General features: G+C 36.9%; 2 protein-coding genes across 5 annotated transcripts in view; both read right to left on the minus strand.

The window, feature by feature from the left end:
- Positions 1-620: 620 nt before the first annotated feature.
- Positions 621-11,534, minus strand: plpp5 (phospholipid phosphatase 5). Its single transcript, XM_028034416.1, has 8 exons — positions 11,399-11,534; positions 7,974-8,100; positions 7,753-7,861; positions 6,809-6,899; positions 6,649-6,712; positions 6,439-6,563; positions 5,862-6,032; positions 621-4,797 (listed from the first exon to the last, which is right to left on the minus strand). Exons 2-8 carry the CDS (start codon positions 8,042-8,044, stop codon positions 4,628-4,630), a joined length of 801 nt encoding a protein of 266 aa, XP_027890217.1. The 5' UTR covers positions 8,045-8,100; positions 11,399-11,534; the 3' UTR covers positions 621-4,627.
- A 1,298-nt stretch (positions 11,535-12,832) lies between these two features.
- The window catches only part of nsd3 (nuclear receptor binding SET domain protein 3), a 40,548-nt gene continuing 25,646 nt past the window's right edge, over positions 12,833-27,734 (minus strand). For 2 of the 4 annotated variants that reach the window (XM_028033852.1, XM_028033851.1), the window contains exons 15-25: positions 27,515-27,661; positions 24,896-25,052; positions 21,686-21,888; positions 21,483-21,595; positions 21,247-21,393; positions 20,678-20,800; positions 19,704-19,820; positions 18,913-19,054; positions 18,723-18,829; positions 18,431-18,635; positions 12,833-17,401 (exon numbers count right to left, since the gene is read on the minus strand). In XM_028033852.1, the coding sequence (XP_027889653.1) occupies positions 17,160-17,401; positions 18,431-18,635; positions 18,723-18,829; positions 18,913-19,054; positions 19,704-19,820; positions 20,678-20,800; positions 21,247-21,393; positions 21,483-21,595; positions 21,686-21,888; positions 24,896-25,052; positions 27,515-27,661 (1,703 nt within the window). In that variant the 3' untranslated portion in view covers positions 12,833-17,159. The remainder of the gene's footprint in view (positions 17,402-18,430; positions 18,636-18,722; positions 18,830-18,912; positions 19,055-19,703; positions 19,821-20,677; positions 20,801-21,246; positions 21,394-21,482; positions 21,596-21,685; positions 21,889-24,895; positions 25,053-27,514; positions 27,662-27,734) is intronic. The other 2 variants (XM_028033853.1, XM_028033854.1) reach the window with 2 other exon arrangements.

The raw sequence follows: 27,734 nt of genomic DNA on the forward strand, positions 1-27,734 counted from the left end.
AACAAGAGTCTGGATGGGAAGAAATAAGAAATGTATTGAAACCTTGTAAGGTGAAATACAGAGTCAAAGGAGTCTGTCGAGTCTGCTTTCATCAACAGTGGATCTGGCTTCCTTTTATAGGTTCTGGTCAGACAAGAGAGACCAACACAGATAGTCTGGCCTAGTCTTGTTAAGGAAAGGAGGTTGTTCTCTGAGGCTAAAGAGAGCAGATAAGTTCTACGTTGGAGAAATAACACTTGGTCTCCATGATCAAGGAGCTCCTGCTGTTATACGGCACTGTAGCAGTCTATAGGACAACAGCTTGACCAATCTCATGATGAGACTATGTACATAAACTAAAGCAGAAGAGGGGTGAGGAGCATCTTATAAAATTTTCCATTACACAACTTTTTGTGATGTAGAAAAATGTCTGTTTTAATTTTTTACTGTAATAAATGTGTTTTACTTCAATTGAACAGGAAAACTGTCCAAACATATATGAAAAACATTTTGAATTGATGTACGAAAACAAACCTGCCAATTTAACAGTGCATATGATTTACATGTACATATTATTTGTAAAATGTGGAGTTTTAGTCACTGACCAAAAGACAAAAAAAAAAAAAAAGACATTTAGACAGTTTTTGTAGAAGATGCATCTCTGGTTTTAATTTTCAATTAATTACCAAGAAAGAAAATATGCAAACACCAGGAATATTTCCCCAACACAGTAAAGTGTTCAAGCATCACAACATGGAGAAAAAAAAAATTAAAAACAAAAATCAGGACATCATCTCAGAATGAGCAGCTACATGTGGCTGTGATTCTAAAGCTAGCAAGCAGTTCTATGAATAATCCTGTTTGCATTAACCCGATACAAAAAACATGAACCGTAAACCACAAGAAGCCTAACAAATGGACGGGAGCCGTGAGTTTAAATTAGATGCTGTTTAACTGTAAAACATGCACAATTTTATCAAAATCAAGCCTAACATATAAAACCAAAGTGCCCTAGAATATGAATCTTAATTTAATAATCACCACATGTAAAAAAAAAAAAAAAATTCAAGTAAAGTCAAACATTCCATGAAATTAAATATGCTAGTATTTCGATTTAAGGTCTGAAAGTGAGGTTTGTCCACCAGGTGTCCCTCTAACGTTAGGACATTCACGTTTGACTCCATCAAAAATAACACTTGATCACTTTTGTACTGAGGTAAAGAAAGGCAGCATGCCACATGGAAACACAGAGTACTGTACATGTAAAATAACAGGGTGAGCTCATGGTGCGAGGCGTGGATCTGTAAAGTAACGCGGTAAACAAAGGCACAAAGTCACTCATTTTCTGACAAGTCTGATCGGAGTGCAGTGATTCTCACAGACGTGCTCTAAACCTGCAAACTGTGGCTGGTTTTACACAGATCGTAACAAAAGGTCCAACACAAGAAAAACAATGAGTAGAGTAACAGAAAGGCTGACATCTCGAGCAAAATTAAGCAACAGCACAAAAACGTTACAGAAAAATAATAAAAGTAACAGTAAAACTGGACAAAACAAAGCAAAAAAAACCAAAAAACACAGGTAAACAGTTTCCTTTTTTGAAAAACTAAAGTAGATGAGAAGTGAGATTTTCATTTTGGCTTTTTGCAGCACCTGACCAGCAGGAGAGGTTCAACCTCTGTCGGGTCCAGTACAAAGATCTGGTTCCACAGTCACTACCAAGTAGACATGGGTCGGCTAGTGGTATCAAGCTATGCAGAGGTTAAGGAAAAAAAGGTTAAAAACTGATTATTTGAGTGAGAAGTCAGAGAACGTGCTGGAGCAGATGGAATAACTCAGTTCTGCCCCTCTCCAACCTGTTGCTTTGCACTGCCAGTCAGCTAGCTGAAGGAAAGCTACATCTATAGAAGAAAATCAAAACATTTCTCTGTTTGCAACAAACACCAAAATAAAAACAGATTTTTGCAGTGTGGAAACCAACTAATTAGCCCCAGAGCAGATAGCCTGACTAAGTTTACCCTGCAAAAACGTGTAGGCACATTTACTTGACTACTAAATTTTTTTATTCAACATTTCAGCAGGACTATTAAATGTTCTTTTTCTTTTTAAATATTAAGAAAACAGATCATAATTATTTTTTTTGTGTTAGGTTCTGGTTTATTACAGTGAAATTGTAGTATTTTTGCATAAAGTTATCACATTATGCAAATTTTCCGACCCATGCCTACTACCAAAAACAAACTCATGGAGCGTTTCTCTTCGGCTTCAAGAAAAAACCCCCACAATTCATTCATAAAACCAGCTGTCAACAAAAACCACAGTTACAGTAAGTGTTAGATTCACTGAAACAGGGAAAGGTTTCCCTTACAGTCCCTTTACAGTCATAAAACCCTGTAACAATATGATCCAGGTTCAGCTATAGCAGAGACTAAAGTTAAAGTATAGCAGGCACTATAGTAACTCTGAAGCACAGCGTGGTGCTGCTACATTTGCTTGTTGTACTAAGAGTTTGGCACATGAAGCCAGAGATTAAACACAAACAACCTAACAGTGAATGGCAAACATTCAAGAAATACTAAAGCAAAACAGAAAGATTTAAAGCAACACAAACAAAGGCAGAAATAAACAAGTCCTGCTGACGAAGCTGTAGATAAGCTTTTAACAAAACAAATGGATAATAAAACAGTGCGCCTAATTTTGAGTCATCAATTATTCAAGAAACCAACAACTTTTGCGGCTTAAGCCTCAAGGAATAAAATCTGCATAAATCTAACAGTCAAAACGCTGTGCTATCTAAATCACAAATCTACCTTTGAAGGAAACAAACTACTAAAATTACTCCCACTTACTTTCCTCCCATTTCGCTTCCTTTTCACATGAAATGATCCCTATAATTCAGCTCTGCTTACACTAGATTCTCACTTAACAATATCATATCACAGAGCAAACGAACATAAAAAAGTATGAAACATAAATCATGATTTTCCTTTCACTGCTTTTCTAAGCAGATACATGTCCTTATCTGTAACAGTCCTATTCATAAACCTGCTAATCTATGACTGATAGTAATAATAAAAAAACTATAATGACTGATTGTGGTCATTTCCAATGGGGATATGTTAACAGGTTGAGCACTGGGGAAATAAACAAAGATAAAAAGGATGGATTTTTCCTCTCCCAACAAAAGCACTATTTTGTTAGAACAGTTTTACTCGAGGAATACAAAAATCAATAATTCAATACAGAACGGGAAGTAAACGTTAATGTGATTGGAGATGTTTTTGATGAGCTTTAAGCTAATAAAGAAAGAAAATGCTTTACTTTAATGATAATTCTTCCTTTCTCTATGTCTGAGCTAAATGAAGAAGATGACATTTCACTGCATTTCTCCTGGAAATCCTCACTGGACAAATCACTGCCCTATTGAAATTCAAGAAAAAGGCTTTACAAACATTATCTTTGTGTTAAAGTAACAAACCTGAACAGAAACATTTTTTGAAAAATTTTAGCAAAATGCGATATATATATATATATATATGAGAGGATGTGGAAAACGCTAGCTTAAAAGGTCCCAGTTTCTTCTAGATCAATTTACAGCATGTCGCTGTCCTCCAAAGCAAAAATATATATAAATAAATACTTTCACAAAAAGTTGGCAATATCCTGCAAAGTTTCAGGGTTGTGCTTTGGCTACTTTGAGTCAAAAATGATGAACAAAGAAAAATCTGAGCGTAATGTTTCTGATCACTACAAAAACACCAAATCTTAAGAATTATTTTGTCTAGGTATCATAGTATACTTGAAATAAGTCAAAACTATCTTACAAGCAACTTCTTAGCAAGATATAGGAGTTTCTTTTAAATCAATAATTTCTTATTATTGATAAAAAATATATACTAATTCCACTGGTCAATTATTTGACTTATAGCATGGAAAAAATGCTTTATTATAAGAAATAATCCTCCAGTGGAACTAGTATTTTTCATCAATATTAAGCAATTATTTATTGAAAACAAGTTCCTATATGTAGCTGAAAAGTTACTTGCAAGTTAGTTTAGTCTTATTTCACTAAGATATCTGATTGGAAACTAGATCAAAAATACTTGGTAAGTTTTTGTGTTTTTGCAGTGTTGTGACCACTTCAATACCAGAAGACCACTGAAGTAGATTCAAAAGATCTGCTTTGTTATGGAACAAACCTTTAAAACCACAAATCTTCTATTCAGTCAAGAATAAAGACTAATGGAAATAAATTAGATCTAGTGTCTGCATACCTGCTTTTTTAAAAAGTTGCAAGATAAACAATCAAGTCACCCAATAATGGCTAACGCAGCTAAGCAGTGGTTGTGTAGTTAAATTGTCTCAATTGCTGTAACCTAAAGGCGCAGTACTGGGCCAGGTGGAGACTCAAGTCGAACCATGAAACTAAAATACCCGATATGTTATGATACTTTTCAGTTTGTCTAATTAGAACTGTTAATGATTTGGTAATTCATTCATTCACAATCATAGAAACTTCAAAAGCTGCAGCAGTATTAACCAACAATAAATATAAACACTAACAAAGTTTCCATCCCAACCATTTTGAAAACCGTAATTCCACGGATCTCCTTGTAATCCCGTGGAAAGTGTTCAGGTCGCAGCGGCTCTACAGAGGCAGGAGGAAGTTGGAGTTGGCCAACTTGCGCTCCTGCGCCGCGGGGACAGTCTCTCTCTGACGGATCGGTTTGTGGGAGTCCGGGTCCTGAAGCGGAGGAAAGTGCTGCCTGTAGCAGAGCCAGGCGAAGGTCAGACCCAACATGGACCCGACTAACACATCTGCACGGAGGACGAGAACAACGAGTCAAGATGTAAATCACACTTTGCTTGTTTAATTCATAACTTCCTGATTTCGTTAATGATTCTCAAGTCTGAACAGTCTGATCTGCTTCCTCTTCAGCCTCTAACAAAGAGTTGATATGTGGAGAAAAATCTTTTATAAAAACCAGATCAGTTGATGTATCTCGGCTTATTGTAACTACCTTTCATGGTTTATGGTTTTATTTTTGTAACTTTCTTGTTAAGGTAGCTATAGTTAAAAAGGATAAAAAAAGCAACTCAATTTTAGCTTCAGTCGATAAGGGAACAAGGTTAGTAACTGGGATTGAAATCTGTGATTTCTGTGTTAATGGAAAGAATTGTACTAATGTAATGGGCTGTGCATAATAATGGATGGTAAAAACAGTTGTAATTTTTATTTCTTCTTGTCTAGCTCTTATGTAGGTTGATGAATATATGGACGGCTTTAATAAATCATTATTTAACCATCACTTCTGGGCCTTCTCAAAATTTACTGAATGCTACAAAAAAATTTAAACCTTTTTTAATATTAAATCTTGAATAATTTCTCATTTATGTTTACCATTTAAAAAAAAAAGAAGTAAATACTGAAAATTAAGCTGTTCTAATTCATCTTCAAGTACCTTGCTTTGACTCAGTGGTCTAAAAGAAAAGCCAAAAAAAGTTGTTTTTTTTAAAAATAAAGATGGTTGAAATCAACCTCAAATAATTACATTTATAAGAATTAATTACATGTTCTAACTAGGGCAGTACATAATGGCTGAAAAACATACCACAATATGTGTTTCATATCAGTGAACACTGATAATTATTGACTAGCTTTTTGTTAAAAACATTTGAAATACTGTCAAACTGGTGACGTGATCTTTCCTGTTTTATCCACAGTGTCATCTCCAGTTATTGAGCTGTGACTTATAGATTATAAGAAACAATGTTTTACTATCTATAGTCCTTTGTTAAAAGGTTTAGTGTAATGTTATTCCCCGAGTGTCAGTTTCAGAAGCACATGTTGAAGTTATATTTTCTAGCCCAGAAACTCTGACCTTGCCAGTGGTGCTTGTAGTCGCAGGTTCTGGAAAGAGCGATTACAGCTGCGATGAGCAAAGGCATGAGGAAGGCACATAGCCGCCATGCTCTGCCTTGGCCAGCCGGACTGAAGCAGCGCAGCTTTCCTGCGATGTACAGCGCTGTGAAACCCAAACCTGCAAAAGCAACTGAGGGAAAAAAAAAACAAGAACTGAGAAATAAAGGTGAGGGGTGCTATTACTATTGTTAGCATTTTGAGTAACCATGGCGACGTAAGTAGCAAAAAACTAGCCAAATTCAAATCAAAACAAATTCTTAACCACACTGTCTTGTGTCAGTTTAGACTCAAAACAGAGACAGAATTTTGACTTTTCAGCTATTATTTCATTTATTAGCCATGTTTAGCCACTGAATGAAGGAAGTCAATGTAAGACAACATGCTAGTGATGCCCTACATGTCACTGGTAGCATTTAGGTTAACATTAGCATTTTGGCTATCTTTAGCTTATACACTCATTTTAACCTACTGAATAGAGTAAGGAATACGTTTCACACAATTATTTTGGAACCAGTTCAATCAAAATGGCCGCTTACAGGAGGAGTGTCCGCTGGGAAAGCTTTTTCGTCCCTCTATGACAACATCTGGGTCACCGCTGCAGCGCAGCTCCAAGTTCATCTGACCGTCCGGGAAACAGCGATAGAAGAAATCTGGCCTCGGCCTGAAGGGAATAATGATGTTTTCATTGGCAGGTGAAAAAAACTAAAAACATCTGCAAAACGATATATGATGTTGAGACTTTTTACCTGCCAACAACAAGTTTGATGACGTTGGTAAAAACTCCATTGAGCACCAGAGTCAGAGTCACAGCTGGATGACAGGAGGAAACAGAACAGTCATGAAAAACACACGTCACCTCAAACAGGAAATGAGTCAGGAACATGTTTGCAGGAGTTTATTTCTCACCCAGAGAGGCTTCTCTCAGATCGCCATGCTCCGACTTCCTCAACAGGTTAAAAACCAGGATTATAATCAGGGGGGTTAAAACAGCCACACTCTGAAAAGAGCAGCAGTAAATTTTAGAAACTAAACAGTCACTAAACCTGCAAAGACATCATTCTGCAGGAATAAAACCTCTTCAACCATTGTCATCTTGCTGAACTTCCAAAAACAGGTCAACCGTGATAAACCAAAATATAATTAAATTGAGCATTTTTCCACCAAATAATAAAATATTACTGTCACCCATCAATAAAAATTGTTGCAATAAACAATTAATTGCACAATAAATTAAAATGTGCTGGATCATTTCGATTCCAATTAATATTTTTTGAAGGGCAATTTTGTTTATAGACTTTATAATACATTTTATTTATGGTTTTGGTTGTGTGAGTCTTTTATTTCTGTTTCATTTATGGTTTTTGGTCGTTTTGTTTATCTATTTTGGATTTATAAAACATATATTCCAGTTCCAGTGCCAAGTGGTGTTTTCATCTTTACAAAATTAACGTTTATTAGTCTTTCAGAAGGCAGGTTTGCATTATTATGTCATTATCAATATATTACTTGAAAATGGCCCTAAAGCAACAATATTATTGTATATCACAATATTTTATGGTAAAATGTATCATTAAAATTGTTGAATTTTTGTGTTTTGATTTTGTTTGTTTGTAAAGGATAAAAATGTACTACACACTTTTGGGATTTGTGTTTATAAAAAGTGTAGCACAACTTCACCATTATGCTCCATTTTGTTTTGGTCCATCATAAAAAATTCCAATAAAATCCATTTCAAGTTTGTTTGTAACTTTCTCATATGTACAAAAGTTCAAGGGTCATTACCACTTTACACCCCAATATAAAGTATATTTAGAGCAGCTCGTACTGTTCTAGAGCTCAGGGATACATACAAACATGAGAGAGGTTGGTACATGGTCTGACTCCACGCGGTGGAACTTGTACAGCCACATCTCCTCGGCCTGGATCTCCCGGTAGAAAGGAGGGAGCTGCTCCGTCACGCTAACAGAGCCACAAACAACACCTGCATCTCAAGAAACGGGTCCATAAAGCTGCACTGCAAACTACACTATGACATCAACGGCCGTGATGTTAAAAAAAGGATCAAACTTACAGGAACACAAACAGAAGAGCAAACCGGACGGAGACTTCCGACAGGAAACCTTGCAGCAGTCTCCTCCTCATTTTGGTTCTTGGTTTGGACTTCAGTCAACAGCAAACATCATCCCGCCACTTCTTTACTAAACAAGGGTTAACAAAAGACAAAAATACTCAAAAACTTATAATAGATCATTACTAACTATTTAGTAACACTCTGAGACCAGATTATAATTATCTTAAATGAATATAAGATGGTATACATTTTCAAAAATTTTCAACACCACACTTCTGAGATAAAAACAATACAAATGAACTAAATAATACAGTTTCAATTCACTATTATACATAATATATTTTTTTACCATTAGTAGTAATGTCTTGTGACAGTATTTAACATTCTACAGCAGGGACAAGGTAAACTAAAAAAACACAATTTTATGTTTTGAAATGTCTCTTGTACACACAAGAGTTTTCTGGCATTTAGCAAGTAGAAATAATTTTGGTAATTTTAACAGACCTAAAACAAGATAATTTTGGTCTGATTAACATCAGGAAATGGAAAAAAAAAACGTGTATGTCTTTTTATTAGGTATATGAAAATATAACATTTCAACTGTAAATAATGTTTTAGAAATTTAGGCTTTTTATCAAACCTTCGATTGCATTTTATTGCAAAACTATTGGTGATTAAAAAAAAAACTTTCAAAGTTTCTTAGAGTTTTTTCAGTAACTGATTTTAATCATTGAGAATTTCATTGAATTTCACTGAAACCTGAATAAAAAACTCCAAAAGCAAACAGCGCAGCAGACCTCTTTCAGCCGTTTCCCACAGAGGCCCCAGACATAATAAAGTAATAAAACATGGCTTTGTTGTATAATATGCAGTTAATAAAAAAGTGGCATGGAGGAGTGATAAAGTACATACAGGCAGAAGGCGTTGGGGTAAAACAGAGGCTTCATATTCATAGTTTGGAGCTAAAAAGAATCTTCTTTGAGATTTTTGTTAAATAAAAATTAACACAGTGACAGACAAACATTTTACTTCTGCTTAAAATAATCCCTGTTTCCATTTTAGTTTCAACGTTTTTAAACTAAATGGAAAAATGTAAAGACAAAATAGAAACAAGACCTTTGAATTCAGTAGAAGACACTAGAGATAATTTCAGTATTTACACCTCTTTAAACAATGAAACTTTCATTGTAACTGTAGTTTAAAACTGCATCAGAGAAAGGATAACATCAGAACAGCACACAGTAAGTCGTTTAGGTCACAGTGACCAGACTGCCCTTATCTAACTAGGCAGGGTTTACTCCAGTGCATTAGAAGTTTGTTTTATTATGTTTGCATTTTTAAGACCTTGCAGTTGGTGTTCAGGCTTCTAGTCTTTTAATAACACATAATTATCACGTGATGTTGTCAAATTTCCTGTCAAGTTTAAAAACATTTTTCACTCAAAAGAACGAAGGGCCGCTGGATGAATGACTGCACCCAACCACTGGGCTTAGCAAGTTTTCTGGGGGAAATCTCGAACTAGGAATGTCCACAATTGATCTCAAGTATAGGCCTAGTCAAAGCATTTTTGATCGGTGTCAGACTCTAAAATACAAAAGCACAGCAGGTCAGCAGCCACTGACAACGTCTGCCAACTGGGGGTAGCAGCTGCAAATACCAATTAATGACAAAACTAAAATTTACCAACTATGTTTCATGTATCAGTCTAGGTTATTAAATCAGTAAAAGTTGTTTTAAAGCAGTTTAACATTTATCTGATACACAAATTAAAATCTTCTCGTAAAATGTCAGCTACAACACTAAGCATTCATCTTTTAATAACCAAACTTTCTGCTTTCACTTTGATTTTATGGTAGGCGTGATCACATCTATGTACTGACTTGCACACTGAAGTAGATCCAAATCAACTTTTAATTATATTATGAAAACTTTTTCAAATATAGAGTGACATAAATCATGTTTTTATTTCTGAGAAAAGATCAAATCTTTTTCAGTTTTCTTTAATCGAGCCCAAAATAAATGATCACCTTTCTTTCAATATGGAAATCATTTGACACCCTCTTGAAGTTTTGGATCTACAATTATCTACACATGCATTTAATACAAAAAATATTTGTTTAATTAAGAAATTATTAATAAAACATTTTGATTTTAGCTTTTAAAACTTTTTTTTTTGTTTTGGCCCAGGGGGATTCTTTAATAACCAACTTATTTCCACGTGGTTAAGATTCAACAATGTGTGTGAAATATTCCTCAGAGATTTTAGTCCATGTTGACTTAAACGTATCTCAATGCCTTGATCACACCAGGTTCTGACCCGACCATCTCAGTGCTGCAGCCAATCACAGCCAGAGTTTCTGGTTCGAAAAAATTAAAAGTGATTTTAGAATAACAGACGCAAGAAAGGTATGAAAATACTTTAACCTTTTTGTGTTTAATACCAGTGGTTGACCAATATTTCCATGGCTGATTGCAATTTTTGAAACTCAGATGCATTACATTTTTTGTTGTATTTGGACAGAAAAGTTTTTCAGTCTTTTTAATCTTCTTTTTTGTTTTTAATAAACAGGAATGAAAATTTTGCATATTTCTGATGGAAAGTAGTATCACTGCTGACATGCAAGAAGAGCTTGTTTATCTTTCGTAACTGAGCTGATGGTGACGGTGATTTGAGCAGTGATTCCAGTTTAACTTGCTGGCTGTATGTTTTACATTTGGCCTCCCCAGCCCTACCCGGTGGCTTTTAAGCACTTATATAAAGAGTTATAATATTTAAGTACAGAAGAGATAGATTGTTGTTGGCCTTAACTCTCTGCTCTTACTGGTTGAAAGCTTGCTGTTTTTAATCCTGTTCCTGCTGCCTACAGATTAATTTCCTCGGTCAACCCTTTGCCAATAAACAATTTTCAAAGAGTGGCAAATACCAGATTATTTACTGGCTTGTCGATATTTTTATCTGCCTTTATGAAAACACGTTATAACGTATTTACAGAAGCATTGTCGATAATGTGATTTAAACCTGTTAAGTCGTTGTCAGGAAGTGCATTTGGGATTTCTCAGCGGGCTTAGCAGTTTATTTACACTTACAAATAAAATATGTTACATTATACTCCGTCTTTCCTCGCTGTCTAAAACTAAAATCTGACACAAAGGCCAACATGCTGCACCTGTAAACCCTCCACATCCAGGTGAGAGTGTTATTAAAAAGACTCAGCTTAACTAAATACATATTTAGGCAATTGTAAAATTAAACCAATCTCCAAACCAAAACCTGTCAGGATAAAGAAACGTCAAATAAATAGAAAAAAATCAAGCAGAAGCAGATCTGTAATAAGCTAAGCTAGCATTTGTCAAACAATAATACATCCTTCATCTGATTCATTTCCGTGTTATCATTAAAGGAGCAGAATGTCTCAGTTACTAACCTTAAACAGGCCGGAATTCATCTCTCCATGCTGGATTTAACGCGTTAATTTAGCACAAAACGAGCCTCGGCATCCCTCTTTTTCTGCAGACACTGGAGGTATTTGAAGAAACAGAGGTGTCACGGAAGAGGGTAGCTGCAAGTGAAGCTAACGGCTAAAACTGACACTTCCGGTTTGTAGTTTCACGATAAAAGTCCAAGTACCAGAGAGGCAAATAAAATCATATTTGTCTTTATTATTATTATTATTATTATTATTAATAATAATAATAATAATAATAATAATAATATATTTTATTACTATTATTTCTTTACTCAATTTTAGTTTTTTTTCTTCAAATTTATTTGTTGTGCAATAGAATCAATAGTACTTGTGAAACATTAATTGTTTTTGTTAAAACAGGTACATTTCTGCCTTGAAATTAATTTTCTAATAGCACTTTTAAGGTGTTTCATGACATCTGCATTCTTAGGTTTTTTCTTTACAGTGAGATGTTATGATGACATAAACGCATTTATCATCTGCAATAATTGTTTCTCTAATTGTTTATGAAATAGTAGTATTAGGTTGAAATCCTGTGTATTATTTTTTAATACATAAAATGTGTGTATTATTTTTTAATACATAAAATGTATGTATTAAAATGACACAAACAAGATAAAAGTGAGATAAAAGCAGTTTATAGCCACAAAAATGTATGCTAAAAATAACTACACTTTAATATACTATCTTAACATTGCCTACATCTATAAATAATTGATTAATTTCACATAAAACTAAACTTGTTTTAGAATATATGCATGCATATTTAATTTATATTTTTGGAGTTCTGTAAACCGGAAGTTTCGATGCGGCCCAGTTTACCAGCTTTGACACGTGGATGCAAGAAGCCACGTCACATTACAGCTCGCCATCTAGAGGTTACATCTACTTCTACTAAAAAATAAATATCTATTATTTACGTGTTTTTCACTTTGCACATGAAACACTTAAAAATATATTGCAGTACCTGTAGGTATTAATCCTTTTGGATGTTTTATTATTTTTATTATTTTTTTTAAAATGATCCTGATCAACAAAATTTGGGCTTTTTTTGGTCAATTTTTGTTTTTGACAAAAAAACGAATTTAATGTCAAAGTGAAAGCCGATTTCTACAAAATAATGACAAATAATATAAATATGTGATTACATATCTATTCACCTTATGAAACTATTAAGTAGATGCACCTTTGGAGTTTGTGGATGGATCTCAGTCGTGCTTGCACATCTGGATGCTGCAATTTTACTCCTTTATTAATTTTGTCGAATGTGATTGATTTGTAGACGCAATAAAAGAGTCAAACATCCAAAGGGCCGAATATTTTTTAAAATATCAATAGATAAATGTTATATATTGCTACACAGATGGTTAAAAAGTGAAGCAGCAAGAAATGTTTCACTGAGACAGAGTACAGCTTTATTAAAGTCAAACTTCAGGCATGTCTGAACTCTTCAAACTCAACTTCAGAATGAAAAAGGACAGAATCAATATCTTCAAATAAAAAGACAGATCATGTACAAAAAGAAGAGTGTCTTCTCAACAGTCACACACATTTAGAAGCAGAATTTTACAGGCAAAAATAAAAATAAAAAAAGAGCACACCACAGTAACATGAGTCTATGCAAATTCAATGCAAAGTATTTACAAGTTCCTCGACAATGTGTGTGTGGTATGCAGAAACACAGGTAGTCAACATGGCGGTGTGTGTTCATCCACGGTTTAATCGAAGCAACACCAAGAGAGATAGATATGACCCCAGTCAGAGTTACTGTGAGCAGGTTTCCTACGAGTCAGAAGAGATGAAGAGTGCTTATGTAGGTGAAATTACTCATTTATTCCAACACTATTGGACAGGATGTCAGGTGAGACCTCAACGACAGACGGCCCAACATTGCACAAAAAAAAAAAGACGTCACAGTGAACTGAAACATTCCCTTTGACAAACAAAGGGGAGAAGGATCGGGTGTTCCTTGGTAGATTTAAAACAAAAATCAGAGTTAAGGGTCACTTAAAGGAGAAAATATAAACATAAAACCAGACGGAGCGACGATTAAAGCAGTAACACTTCAGCTGCATCAGCTCAGCAGGGCAGGAGACCAACTGGCATAAAGATGCGAGTGCAATCATGCGATCTACAGGTGCAAAAAAAATGTAAAAAAAATAAAGGCTGTTTGGGGTTTTTTTCTTTTTGCAGAATCTCTGTGCAATGTGGTGAAAATCAAAACAAAAGTAACAAATACAGCCAAACATTGGCATCGATTGGAATCTTCTGATGTTGGAAGCATGCACTCCAGCTCGACAACATTCACCATTACAACAAAAACAGAGGCTTCAGTGGGAATTATACAACCACAAAAACCAGAAGACATTCCCTCAAGCAACAAGGAGGCTTATGTGAGAAAAGCAAAGACGTACAGAAACACCAAGTTTTTAGTTCGCAAAGGAAAGTGCCTTAATGATGCACTAAAGAAGTACTATTAAAGCAAAAAAAAACAAAAAAAACAGAGCATGGATCACTTCCAGCACTTTGGATTAGTTTTATAATTAGCTCAACTCCAATGTGTAATTTTTCTGATTATTTGATTTGTTAAAGATTTGAGGTGAAAATGTGAAAACCTCCAACAAAACTGGAGTTAAAAAGAAATATCCTAATTATTACCTTTTTTTTTCCTACACTCAGCTACACGTTTAATAGGGGAAAAGAAAGCTTAAACTACAGGAGAAGAGCACAAATAGTCCTAAAAATAAATCTTTCAATGCAATTATATGCAATTCATCCAGGTCTTAACTATGTGACTCGAGCAACATAAAAAGGAGGATTTCACGTATAATATTTTAGCCAATAACTGCTGAAAAGCTGCAACACTGGCCCTGCTGAAAAACAAAAAACAAAAGCAACAGCAAGTTTAAAGACACTTTAAAGGAAAGAACATGGCAACATTGGAACTTTTTCACCCTGTGACCCCCAAAAATTTCTTCCATGGGCAAAAACAAAGAAGAAAAGCAGACATGATTACAGAAAATTCTCTCATCCTGTCATGATTACATTTATCTGCAACAAAAAACCCTCGCATTTCAATACCGAACTGCGTTAAAACACCGATTACAGTGAGTCATAATACAGGCCGACAAGCAGCTGCTGTCACCAAATGTGGAATCATTACACCAAATGTAAGAAAATGGTTAGATACAGGCATAAAACGTAAAACTCCCCGTGTGTGTGTGTGTTTTTTTATCTCATTATTTCATAATCTATGTTCGTTACACCTTGGTGAGAAGGGAGACGAGTTACTGCACTGGTGTTTGAAAAAAAAAAAACTGTATAAAATGCGGTGCAATAAATACAAAAACTTTAGTTCTGACTTGATGAGCAATTTAAAAACACTGTACAGAAGTGTGTGTTTGTACATCATACTGGACTGGATTGCTGTTACACCATTTCTTCCTGCAAACAAACAAAAAGAAGTGCCTCTGGAGGATTTTTTCTCTTGTTTAAATCCAAAGCTGGGGTGGCAGTTTATTCCTATTTAAGCCCCCCTCTGTCCAAAACAACAACAACAAAATAAACTCCTAGCAATTAGGCCACTTTTGTTTAAAAAGAGAGAAAAAGGAGACCTAGCATTCACAATGTTTCCAGCTAAGAGGCAAAAACAGTCACAACACAGATTAAACTCCAATGTTATAACAAGAAGAGGTATCTGTTTTTTGAAATACTTGTCCTGTCCGTGTATTTCTGTGTCTGCCCGTGTGAAAGTGCTTTTCATAGGTTTGGCAAAAACATAAAAAGAAACGCCGTCACAGTACACGGGTGAAATGAAACAACTGAAATGAGCTGCAACCCTCTGCAGCGTGCCGAAAATTAAAACTTAAGGCTTATTAACAATACTTGAAACACAGCACCAGTGATCACAAGCTGGCTCCCCCCCTCTCCATTTACTATACAGGTAACGGGAATGAAAGGACACGTGAGAACATTGAAAAAAATCCCCAGAAAACCAAGAAGTTCTTCTTCCAGACGCGACAGAAGAGCCTCCGCCGCCCTGATTTTTAAGTACTTTACAATATGGTGAGCCAATTATGTACACAATGGCGAGTGGGACTGGCAATATGAAATCACAAGTACTTCTGTAATGTCATACCATTACACTATAAACCATTATATTTCACCTTAATAGGACTATTTTCACAAAGAGGTCTGCGTAATGTTCAACACCGAAACAAACAAAGGTAATACACCACTCACCGAGATGAAGTGAGAGAAATCTGTCTGTAAACATTAACAAACATAGATACTGTATATAATTATATTCATCTATACCCCATAAGTATATTAAAAAGCATGTTCAAGGAAGATTGGAATGTAGTGTGGTCCTGGAAAACAAAAACAAACGAACAAAAAAAAGTAAAATTGCACAAATTTGGTCATTTTTCCGAGTTCTTTTTTGACGAGAAAAAAGAAGTAGGGTGGCGGATTGTGTCGGAGGCAATGAAGAAGAGCTGCCTCGTCTACGTCGTTTACGGCAGGTAAACGGAGGAGGAGAGCAGCACGGCGGGTGGAGAGGTTCGACGTAGCACTTCCCCTCTTCCTCCTCTTCCTCCTCTCTAGCCTTTGAGATCTTCAGAGCGCCGAACACTTACAGGACTGTGGAAAACGTGTTCACCTCCTCACAGGTTTCTCTGGTTTTTCAGTCACATTTAAATGTTTTAGATCAAATAATGTTTAATATCAGAGCTAAATAATCTAACTGAACACAAAAAGTTGCTTTCAAATGATGATATTTACAGAGGAAAGAAAAAGCTGCTCACAGCAACCTGAGTCTATGTGAAGACGTACCTGTCTACACCTAATAAATCATCAATTAACAGGAAATTAATCCCAGGTGATCAACAGTTTAACAGATTAAAATAGGCCAAAATAGCTCAAAAACCATCTTATCAGTCACTGATCAGTCTGATAATGGTTACAATTATATTTCTATAGATTGTAGATTCACTGGAAAAACACAAAATCTTACCAAGGATTTCTGATTTCTAGTGCAAATATCTTATTACACTTGAATTAAGACAAATTGAAATTATTTCCAGGTCTGGTCAAAGTCTGGAGCTCATTCAGATGGAGAAACTATGACATTATGTCACTGATGCTCAAAACTTTGCTGTGTTTGAACTGAAACACAGCAAAGAATATATAAAATATTTATATCCAAGTATTAGTGAGAAATTATTTCCTTACCTTTAGCCAGGTTCCCTTGATTACCTTTCCCCCCTTTAAATAAATCAAATCATCTTTTGAATTAATGTTTTTGGATTCAAACAGATTGTGCTTGATATTAAAATTTGTCTGATGATGCAAAACATTTAAATGTGACAAAAAAGCGCCAACAGTAAAAGAAGAAGAAACGCAGTAAGGTCTGGGCCCTCCAGAGGGCGCAGGTGAGCTGTAGAAAGTGTAACTATTTTTATCTTTTATGGCGAGAGAGGAGAGAAAACAGCGCATGATTATGCTCAGTCACCTTCCCATGTCGTTCCTTCAGTCGCTCTGCTCTCTCTGCCAACAGCATCAGTTCATCGGCGTGTCCCAGCCGCTAGCGCCGGCTATCGCACCGCTTAAAAAACAGAAAAACAAACAAAAACAAACACTGTATCCCCTTTGTGAAGTGCGCCGCTGCAGACGTCAGAGAGCACTTCGCTGGGAATGAGGTATAGTGGAAGTTGCGACTTCACTCTTTAGACTCCTCTTTGACCCTGGCGGGGCTCCGATCGAAGCGTTGCGGCTGGGTCGAGCCGGAGCCCAGCGGGCTGAGCGGGTCGTGGTTGGAGCAACAGAGGCGTTCGTCCAGAGCGGAGGTGGTGAGCGCCCCCGCCTCATGGTCCCGGCAGAATGAACGGGGGCAAAAGTCGCAGAGGGACGAAGCCGAGGCGCCGCATACGCTGCAGTCGTGCCATGGACATTCCCAGCGTCCTACAGAGGAAAGAAGCTTGAATATAAGGTCTAAACCAAGGCTTTAAAAATGACCAATGCTTCCTTGAACAGGTTAGAATGAGTCGAAGGGCAATACAAAACATGATCATTACAGTTTTTGCACAAAATCAACTGTAAATGATGAGATTTCATTTTGGTCAGTTCTCACTACTGTCTGATTTTACGGCCTCATGTCACTTTAAATCGTCAGAGCCAGGGACCTAAAAAGGCTCAACAGCCTGATAAAGAAGGCCGGTTCTGTTCTGATCCTGTACTGGGGACACCCCCAACTCAACATTTACACTCGTACGTGAAAATAACTGCAAGCAGCAGCGCAATTATACAAAAAAAAAAAAAGCAAAAGTGGAGCCTTCTGCACAACCAATAAAATGCAGCAAGAAATTTCTGAACGGTAATCAGCAACAAAACACTCGTTTTTTCCAGCAGCTATTGTTCAGCGCACAGAAAACCAAATGACCAAACATGCTGGAGTTCCGCTTGGGTTGCTAGGTAACCTGGCTGGCCTCGCTGGGGTTGCTAGTTAAGCTTGCTGGGCTGGCTGGGGTTGCTAGTTAAGCTTGCTGGGCTGGCTGGGGTTGCTAGGTAACGTCGCAGTGCCCATAGAATGTTACTCAACAATTGGAAGATTTTTGAAACAGATAATTTCCAGATACCAAAAACCTTAAGTGGTCTTTTTGAGCACTTTGGCCGTTTTTAGAGGCAGCAGAGACCAAAATGAAAGCATAAAAACATCCACAATGTGAATTTTACCCATTTTGTTGTCACTGAATGTTTTTAAGGCTCTTCTTACTGATTCTGAGGAGAAATTATCTTCCGTCTGTAAATGTTTTGAGAAATCTTTTAACTAATTTATTTATAATGGCACTAATTTTTCCTGTTTTTCTGTAAACACTGTGTGCTGCTGCCAGTCTTGGTCAAGATTCTCTTGCAAGATATATTTTTAATCGCAATTAGATTTGTCTGTCAAAATTCAGGTTAACAACGAAAAATGATGAAGGTTGTGTTTACCGTATGGCGGCTTGGTGAGGTTGAGACACAGCAGGTGATACGCTTTCGGACAGTCTTTCCTGTCGCACATCACCAGCTCTCCTCCTTCTCCGCAGCAGAAACAGACGTACTCGTGTGTGTGTTTGCCCTCCGGCCGCAGCTTCCGCTTCTTGGGCTTCAGCTTGGCGTTCTTAGCCTTCTCCTCCTTCTCCATCACCACGGCACTCTGGAGAAAACAAAACAAAAGACGTGAGGTGTGAAGTTTCACCAATCTCGGGTTTGCTTTCGGGAAGCTTGGAGTCAACACGCTCACCGTCGGCTGAACGCCGAGGAACCCCGAGCAGTTGTCGGATCCGCAGTGGCAGGACATCCTCCGGTTGCCCACACAGTGTAGGTTGTAGTTGAATGTCAGCTCTGTGCCTGCAGACGAACCAACAACAAGTCCCCCAGTAAATGGTGTGTCTGTCATGAAAACAGCTGCCACAGATGCTCCTTCAACTCACCAGCCTCGATGTCGCAGAGGGCGAAGAGCCCGATGCGAACGTCTCCGTTCACCGTCCACTTCTGGGTTTCACAGTTGGGGCTGCAGCTGTGGTTCATGAAGCGAGACGAGTTTCCTTTTGGGCCGGCGTCTATCACTCGGTCCTGTCCAGCAATATCGAAAAAACAGAAGTTTTATTCTTCTTTTAATTAATTAAAACTTAAACTCATCGTTGGCTTTGATGCCATGTTGTTTCAAAGCTTGTAAGGATTTATTTAAACTGCCAAGAGTTTCCACTCTCCAGAGTTTCGACGGTGAGTACACAAGTTTTAATTTAAGGTGGATTACCTCTAATCCACTGAGTTAAAACTGGACATAAAGATTCAAACATTTCATAAACAACATCTAATATCTTTTTCAATGTTCCATCAAAAAGCCAAAGACTTGCTAAAGAGTTTTTCAGCTAAAAATAAAACATTGAGAAAAAATAAACAATCCAGAAGACGTTTTTACGGCTGAGCGTTTTATGAACATAGAAACATTTTATAACGTTCCAGGCATTTTCCTTAAGAAAAATCATTTTGTAGGTGAAGTTTTTCTTTTGCAGCATTACTGATGATCTGTTTGCTGCCATTTAATACGTTTTATGGAAGCATTATGCTTTTTCAGTGTTTAAATTAAAGTATTTATTCAGTTACTATTTTACAACATTTTATGATTAATGGTTTATTTATACGATCTATCAACATGCCAGCGTTTTTACGACATTGATTAATTTCCATGTTTCCACAGCAACAGCAGCAGCATCTTTACCTTGGTTAGGGTGAGCATGTAGAAGTTGGTCACGTGATTTTCGTGGGCTCGTTTGATTCGCTGCTGGCATTCCTCCGAGTCTATAACCTCTCCCACGTATTCGGTCACAAAGTCACCCTGAAGGAAACAGAAAACGTTTTTATTACACTTTTTATTACACTAGGCATAAACCAGACTAATCAGTCGTGACAGCAGCAGATTGAAAGACAGGTTTTGATTTCAGCAACCTCCTAATACATAATTACATCAAAAATTTCTGTTTTACATTCAAACACAAAATTATGATCAACATTTGTTTCCAGTGCAACTACTGTGTATCGTCATTTAGTTAACAGAATGTAGAAATAGGTTTGTCAAGATAACAAATTTGATACGATAAATTATCCCAGTAATTATTGCGATAAACGATACTATATAAATCTGTTTAAAGAGATATAAATCTGTTAAAATATTAATAAATAGTTGTGGTTACATTGGAGTAGTACTTTTTAAAATTAAATAATATAGAATATCTTTTGATGTTGTGGTGCTAATTTAGTAGTAGTTGTCTTTATGTACAGCAGTAAATGTCGTATAACATGACAAAGTGAGGTTGAAGCAGAAGGGTAGTAGAAGTAAGAAATACTGCCACCTGCAGGTGGGAGTTAGTAGTCACATGTTTTTGACTATTTTTGTAGAAAATTTAAATAAACTCACAATTATGGATTATTGCAAAAAAGTGTGGGAATCTACTGATTTTACATGAATTTCCAAAATCACAGAGTTTAAAAAAACTGGAGGGACAGTAAATAGATAAAAATCTGCTTTGATTTGATTGATAAAATTCTATTTAAGCATTCAACTGTTATCTTGAATACAATATTTATGCACCCCCTGGAAATTAGAGGGCCACATAAATTTTTATGGCGTGCCGGATTTGGCCTTTGGGCCTTGAGTTTGACACATATGGTCCACACGTCTGGCTCAGCTCTCACCTTGCGGAGCGTTTGGTTCGTTCTGAGCCCCCAGCCGCAGCCCTCCGTCTTCACCACCTCAGTTTCTGCAGATAGCCGCTTGGAGAAGCACTGATTCTCACATCGGTCTCCTGCAGGACACACCTGATGCAAACAAGATGGAGGTCACATTTTGGGTTTTAGTCATTACAAAGTTACACCGCAAAAACACAAAATCTTAATAAGGATTTTCGGTCTAGTGAAAATATCTTATTACACTTGAAATAAGACAAAACTAATGATAAGTAGTATCATCTTGCTACAACTTCCAGTCATTTTCTTCATCTTTTTCACCAGCAGTAATATCTGGTTGTTGATCATGTGAATTGTGCGATGCACAAAAAAATGCTTTCATTGCACGGTTTGAGAAATACAAAAATTTTGTAGCAGCTGTAAAAACCCCATCTCATCCCAGCGTAAAAAGCCTTTTATCAAAAAAACACGAGCTTTTTCTAAATCGGTGTGTTTCCATTAAGCAAATAAAATTTTGGAATTCCAAATTTTATGGTCAATGGAAATGCAGCTATTTACCAAACAAAGGGGATACAAACCTGTGGGTGACACTCGTACTGCAGCATACGGTTGAGACACTGGGAGTCGAGGCTGCAAGGATGCTCCTCTGTTGGTTTGCAGTTGCATCGAGGGATTTCTGACAAGTCGGCCACGTGCATCTGCACCTTACCCACTGGCTTATTGGACTGTTACAGGAAAAAAACAGAATATAGCCACTAAGATAGAGTCTACTGAAGCGTTTTTGTGTATTTTAAGACGTTAATGGGATGTAAACCTTGATGATTTTGTATGGTGGAGGTTTGCGGGAGTTGCGCTCCTGCTCCAGAGCTTCCCTGCTCTCCCTCTGAGCCTTGAGCTCCTGAAACCGCCGAGCTGCTTCTTCCAGAGCTGAAACATGAACAGCGTCGCATGAAATCCCTTCAGCTGTGTCGTGAAGCAACAGAAACCCAAACAAGTTCAAAAAGGTTAAAATCTCACCTTTCTTGAAGGTTTTGTTGATGTTGATCTGACCCGTGACAAAGTTCTTGTCGTTCTCTACGTATGGGAACACGCGGCCCTGGTTGATCCAGTAGTAGTCGTGGGAACCAAAGAAGAAGACCGGGAAGTCGCCGATGTCGTGGCGAAGGCTCTGGATGTTTGACGGCACCAAGCGAGGGTTGCAGATCTCAGCCGGCCACCATCTAACGAGGAACATCGAACGTAACGAAACGGAGAGGATTAGAAAAATAATTCCAGAGAGTGGGATCTGTGGTGTTTTATTTAAAAGTGACCTTGAACAGGTTAGGATAGATTTATGGGCTAAACAAAACATGTTCATTACATTTTTTCACAAAATCATTCTTAGATCATGAGATTTTAGTCTGATCAGTTTATTTTGAGCTCTTTGGGGCACCTGTCACTTTAAATCCAACTCAACGTTTACACTCGCACGTGAAAATGGTTGCAAATGTTTTACACAACCGTCTTTTCTGAATTGTAAATCAACAACAAACCATGTATCTCGTTCAGCAGGAATGGAACAGCTAATACAGCGGTAAAACCAGCTCACCAAATCTGCTGGAGCTCTGCTGGGGTTGCTAGGCAATAGGCTGGGCAATTTTTAAAAGCTCTTTTTAAAACCAAATTGAAGTACAAAAACGTGCAAAATGTGAATTTTGTTTAATAGGTTCCGTTTAATTGCCCGTTTGTTTGAATTTAATTAGAAAATAAGCATTTTTATACATGATGCAATAAATAATTTGATCTTCTTAAATAGATTGATAATTACATAAATCCGGTAGAGGGTTCTAATCTAATGTTATTTCATTTATCTAAAAATAGTGCCATAAACCGGGATTAACCTGATTCTACAAACAATTGCATTTCTACACAATTATTCAAAACCGATTTAGTTTTTAGATGCTGCTCATTCACATGTGATTTTCTGTTTTTCATACTGTTGGAGGAATTGAGGTAACAATTACTGAATTAAACCATGAATATCTGAGTTTGGAGTATTTATTTAAGGCAAAGTTGAACAGAGATTCATCCTCCACTGCAGCACAAAAACAAATGAATTTCTGTATTATTCATCTCAGCAAAGCTCACTGTGTTTGCATTTATATTTGCTCCAGCTTGCTTTAACAATCTGCAGGACAAAACAAACCCACATGCCTCTTTTACAGAGACTAGGTGTTGCAAACGAGGTTAATTAAATCAGACCTCCTCTTGGTTCATTTCAGGAAACATTTTGCTGAAGTTTCCAGGAAAATGCAGAACATCCATCTAAAACATCACATCCTGTTTTATTTCAGAAAGTGACTCATTTTTTAACATCTGAAAATAAAGAATACAAATCAGTTAAGTTTCTGAGAGGCTGATGTTAAAAGTTCATCTTTTGTTGCTTTCCTTCACCTTCTTTCAGATATTACAGGTACCCAGACTGAAGGCTTTTTTTTTCCTAGGGATAAAAGCAGGCGATGCCAAAAAGTTCCTTTTTCACTTCTCTTAACGATGACAGGGTAAGAACTCCTGCAGCATTTATACAGCAAAGTGAATACTTTTAGAGTGGTCTTAATGAGTGGTTCTCTAAGCTGTCATACATTTTGTTTAGTCCAGTCTTTCCACTCAACTAGGAGAACATAACCGCTGCAGCATTTCATTACAACCAGCCTAAATAACATTGTGTCAGTTCCACTTTTACTGTCAAATTGGCTCTGGATCCAACCAGGTCCCTCAAGGTGTGCTGTGTTATTCTAGATGTTGGCAGCAGGTCTTTTAAACCCAGTATTCATGAGTTGAAGCCTCCGGTTTGTTTAATGACTGTGATCTGGAGAACCTGGGGCCAAGTCAACACCTTGAGTCAAACTTTTCGTCACGTAGGCCAAAATTGTCAAGTCAAAAGTACTTGGGAGACAAGAAAATATATTTAAAAAAACTAAAATCAAGCAAATATAGTCACCTGATTTTTTGCTTTTGTAGGAAAGGGATGGTATTCATCGTAAATCTAAAAGTTAGAGGGGCACCATTATGTACTTCCCAGGTACGTTGTGCCACTTTATAGTATAATCAAGTTGTTAAAAAATGATTTATATATTAAATATGACAAAGTTAATTGAAATTGGGCCTCTGTCACTTTAAGAAACACTGTCTTCAAGATGTCATCAAATCTTTCCTCTGTTAACTCTTTAACAATGTTTTTGCCAGTGTTGTAATGAGAAGCAGCTCATATAATGAGATGCACAGTTCTAGGTGTTTGCTGATTGCTGCTGGCTAGTCTGAAGGAGCTGAGTGGGGGGAGTTACAGGGGAGAGCTGCTCTGTGAGGAGCTCATCAGAGACTGAGCTGCGCCTTGAAGGAGGCGCTGCATTCAACCAGGCCTGTCGCAATAAGCAACGAGTCAATTAATCACATGATAAATTAAAACAAGTTCAATTTCCATTTGCATGACTTATTGTTTTTCCCTTTTCTTTCTTTCTACCAAAAACTGGATGACAAAACTCTTCAGTCTGATGTTTTGGTCTCAACTAGCCCTTTTTTTTTGAAGATCAATTTTGTTTACATAGACTTCATTTACGGTAATTTATTTGTCATTTGTGTTTTCTTTAATATAGTTTGGATATTTAAAATGTCTTCCAGTTCCAGAGTTAAATGTTGATTAGAATTTAAAGTTTATTCATCTTTAAGAATATGTTCTTGCATTATTATTATGCCATTGTCTTTATATTACTTGAAATTAAAACAACAACAGTTTATCGCAATACCTTCTGGGACAATTTATTGTCCAGTAAAATTTATTGTGACGCGCCTCGGTCCACCCAGGCGTTTTCCACGGCTGAATGGTTACCATGGGAGATTAAAGGATTTCCCAAACATGCATGACAGAATCAAAGCAAAACTCCAGCTATGTTTTTGATGATATAACTAAGAAAAACAAAACAGATTTAACATAATACTGCCCCTTTAAGAATTTTCCACCTTTGCTTTATTATAATTAAAGACATCTAGTTTTTCCCAAATACTTTCTTCCCTCTTCACTCATTTCTTGGACGACTACTTTTTACTTCTACTTGAGTACAAACATGTTGAAGTAGTGCTACTCTTACGTGGGTACGTTTTTGGGGGACTCTACCCACCTCTGCTTAAATGTAACCACACACTGACAGACGTCTAACCCTCACCACTCTACGATCGATGTGCTCTGCCTACCTGTAGTTTCCAAGTTTGACCCAGACAATTTGTTTGTAGTGAGGCTTCTTCCCCGCCCTGCAGTCACTGCAGGACCACGCGCCTTCGGGCATCTCCATCTCCAGACACTCCGGATGGAAGGAAGCTGGGCATGAGTCGCAGCACAGCAACTTTCCTCCTACATTTGGATGGATGTAAACATGTGTTTGTGCGTGCACATGAAAGTGTGTGAGTGTGTGTGTGCGTGTGTGTGCATGCGGATGGGAGAATGGGTATGCAAAGAGAGGAGGAGTGTATGATTAGGTGGATGCACATCAAACCCCTGGACAAACTCTGAATCTCAATTGCAGACAAGCCTAAGCAGGAAATAACAAATGAAATGTATTTTATTCATATTTGAGACAAGAAAAAACTTTTTAATTGAAAATTTGGTCATTATTTTGAATAAAAACAAAGATTTGCATTTGACTGAAGGTTCCAATGATGGCAACACTGCAATAAAATCTTATACAAGCAACAGCTTCTACTGCAGCAGTTCCAGCAAGTCTGGCAATCAGATTCAGAGCACTGTACCAAGACCAGTCTATGGGAAATACATGCGGCAGCACTGGAATAAAAAGTCAGCCAGCAAAGTAGGAATTATTCAGGGTTATTATCAAACACATTATCTGCAATAAGCAGGCATGCAGTCCTGCTAGAGCAGCGAACCTGTCCGATCGCACAGCGCATCTTGCAGAGACCAGCTTGCATGGAATCCAATGTTTACAATATTGGCAATTCTTGTTTTTGTGTTTATCAACTTAAAAAAACAGTCCCTGGTTAAAGGCACACAAATCTTTTTACTGACTGGGATTACATTCCATCCAAGACGGGTAAAAAAAAACAAAAATCAAAATAGCTGCAGTCAGCATAAAGGAGGTGAAGCTGAACAAGGCCCTTTCAAATCAAAAACAAGCCCAAAGTGCTGAAGCAGAGAAGCAGTGCACCTCCAGCAGTGATCCATACAGGAAAAAAAAACACAACCAGAATTAATTAACCCAGAACATCCTGCAGAGGGGAATATACACAGAGCTGCTTCAAGTTTAATGGCTAGCTGGGTTTCCGCAGTAGCAAAACTCCATCGTCATATTTAAGTTTTCTTTTTTTAAGGTGCTGTATGTACCCAGATTGATTGATTGATCCTCAGAACGGGCCCCATGCAAGAACGAGTCTCCTTCGCAAAAATACGCCTGTCAGGAGTTTCTCATAAATTATAATAGCTTGCTATTATAATTTAGCATCTGTTAATTACAAAAATTACATTAATCCTAATGTCCTCTCACCTAAACTAAACCAAATGAATTTAACTTTGCGTTAGGGCTGGATGATGTGGCTAAAAGTTTTACGATAAGTGTTTCTCATCAGTCAATACTGATAATTATTGATTAGTTTCTTTTGTTTTAAATATATTTAAAATACTCCCAACCCAGTGATGTGACCTTTCTTGTTTTATCCAGTTTTCACTATGTTGTTTATTATTAAGCAGATATGAGGCACAGTGGCAAAACCTGGAACTGTTGCTGCACAAGTTACTCAACAGGTTGTTGCTAGGTAACCAAAGAGTGAATGAGTTGCTAGGTAACCAAATAATGAGTGACTTAGTTGATGCCACCAACCTTACTAAACTCTCCATGAGGGTTTGAGCTGCTAAAGTCTTTCCTCTCACTACATCTCCCAGAATGCTATGCGGTTCTGGATCAGAGTTCAGTCAATATTCAGACGAATTATTACAGCCAGATTTCAGATGTATTTTAATAAGATTTACTGTAGAAAATTCTGGTAGAAAATTTACAATGAAAATCTGTAAAGTGCGGCCTGCTTTTGTATTCAGCCGTTTACTCTAAAACTCCTAAATAATACGAAATGAATTAAACTTCCCAGAGAAGTCAGAATTCTCAAAAAAAAGAAAAAACTGAATTCTGAGAGAAAAGTCCAAATTATTATTATTTATTTGTATTTATTTTATTTTGTACATTATAGAAGTATAAAATCACACACCTAAAAAAGGAATGCAAAAATATATTTTTGTACCACAATTATCTTAACATACTCAAATAGGAGTACGAAGAAGTAAGAAACTTATAAACTCCTACCCCATAAACTCAATGATATCATATTTTCAGAAGGACCCTCATTATTAAATTATGAGAAAAAAAAGCCAGATTATTATTTTTTTAAACTCACTTCTGATATTAAAATGAGATTTATTTTCCCACAGTAGCCCTAATCCTCCTCCATACTCACCAGAATTGAACTGATCCTGCTACATTTAGCTCATGTCGTGTTTGTAGAATAACCTGCTATAAATCATCATTGTCTGCTAAACCTCACATTCAGGCACAACCAAAAAACAAACAAAAAAAAAACTATTCTTGCATGAGGCCTGCTTTTATCTGGAACTGGGCTGAGGCTCCTTTGCGTCACTCTGCATAGAAATGAACTGCATGTGTAATCAGTTAATTAACTCTGCACCTGAAGGCTTTGAAATGAAAGACGTATGCAAAAAGGGGGAAACTGAATCAGAACGGGAGCAGGCACAACACAAACACGGACCAAGGGAGGAGGGGGGGACAAGGAGAAAGAGAAAAACTGTTCAGTTACCTTTCCCAACATTCTTTTTGGTAGCTGACGAAGGAGAGGGAATCATAGGTAATTTCAACTCAGCACGATTTGACTCAGTCAGAAGGTAGTGGGACTTATAGGCATATGAACTTAATATGGTGTCAGTAAGGTCTTGCACTAACAGCCCTACACAAGACACACAGGAAGAGACGGGGGGTGAGCCGCAGTCAAACTCGAAAATTACCCAAATTTCACACAG

Source organism: Xiphophorus couchianus, chromosome 12, assembly GCF_001444195.1.
Source record: "Xiphophorus couchianus chromosome 12, X_couchianus-1.0, whole genome shotgun sequence".
Taxonomy (NCBI): Eukaryota; Metazoa; Chordata; class Actinopteri; order Cyprinodontiformes; family Poeciliidae; genus Xiphophorus; species Xiphophorus couchianus.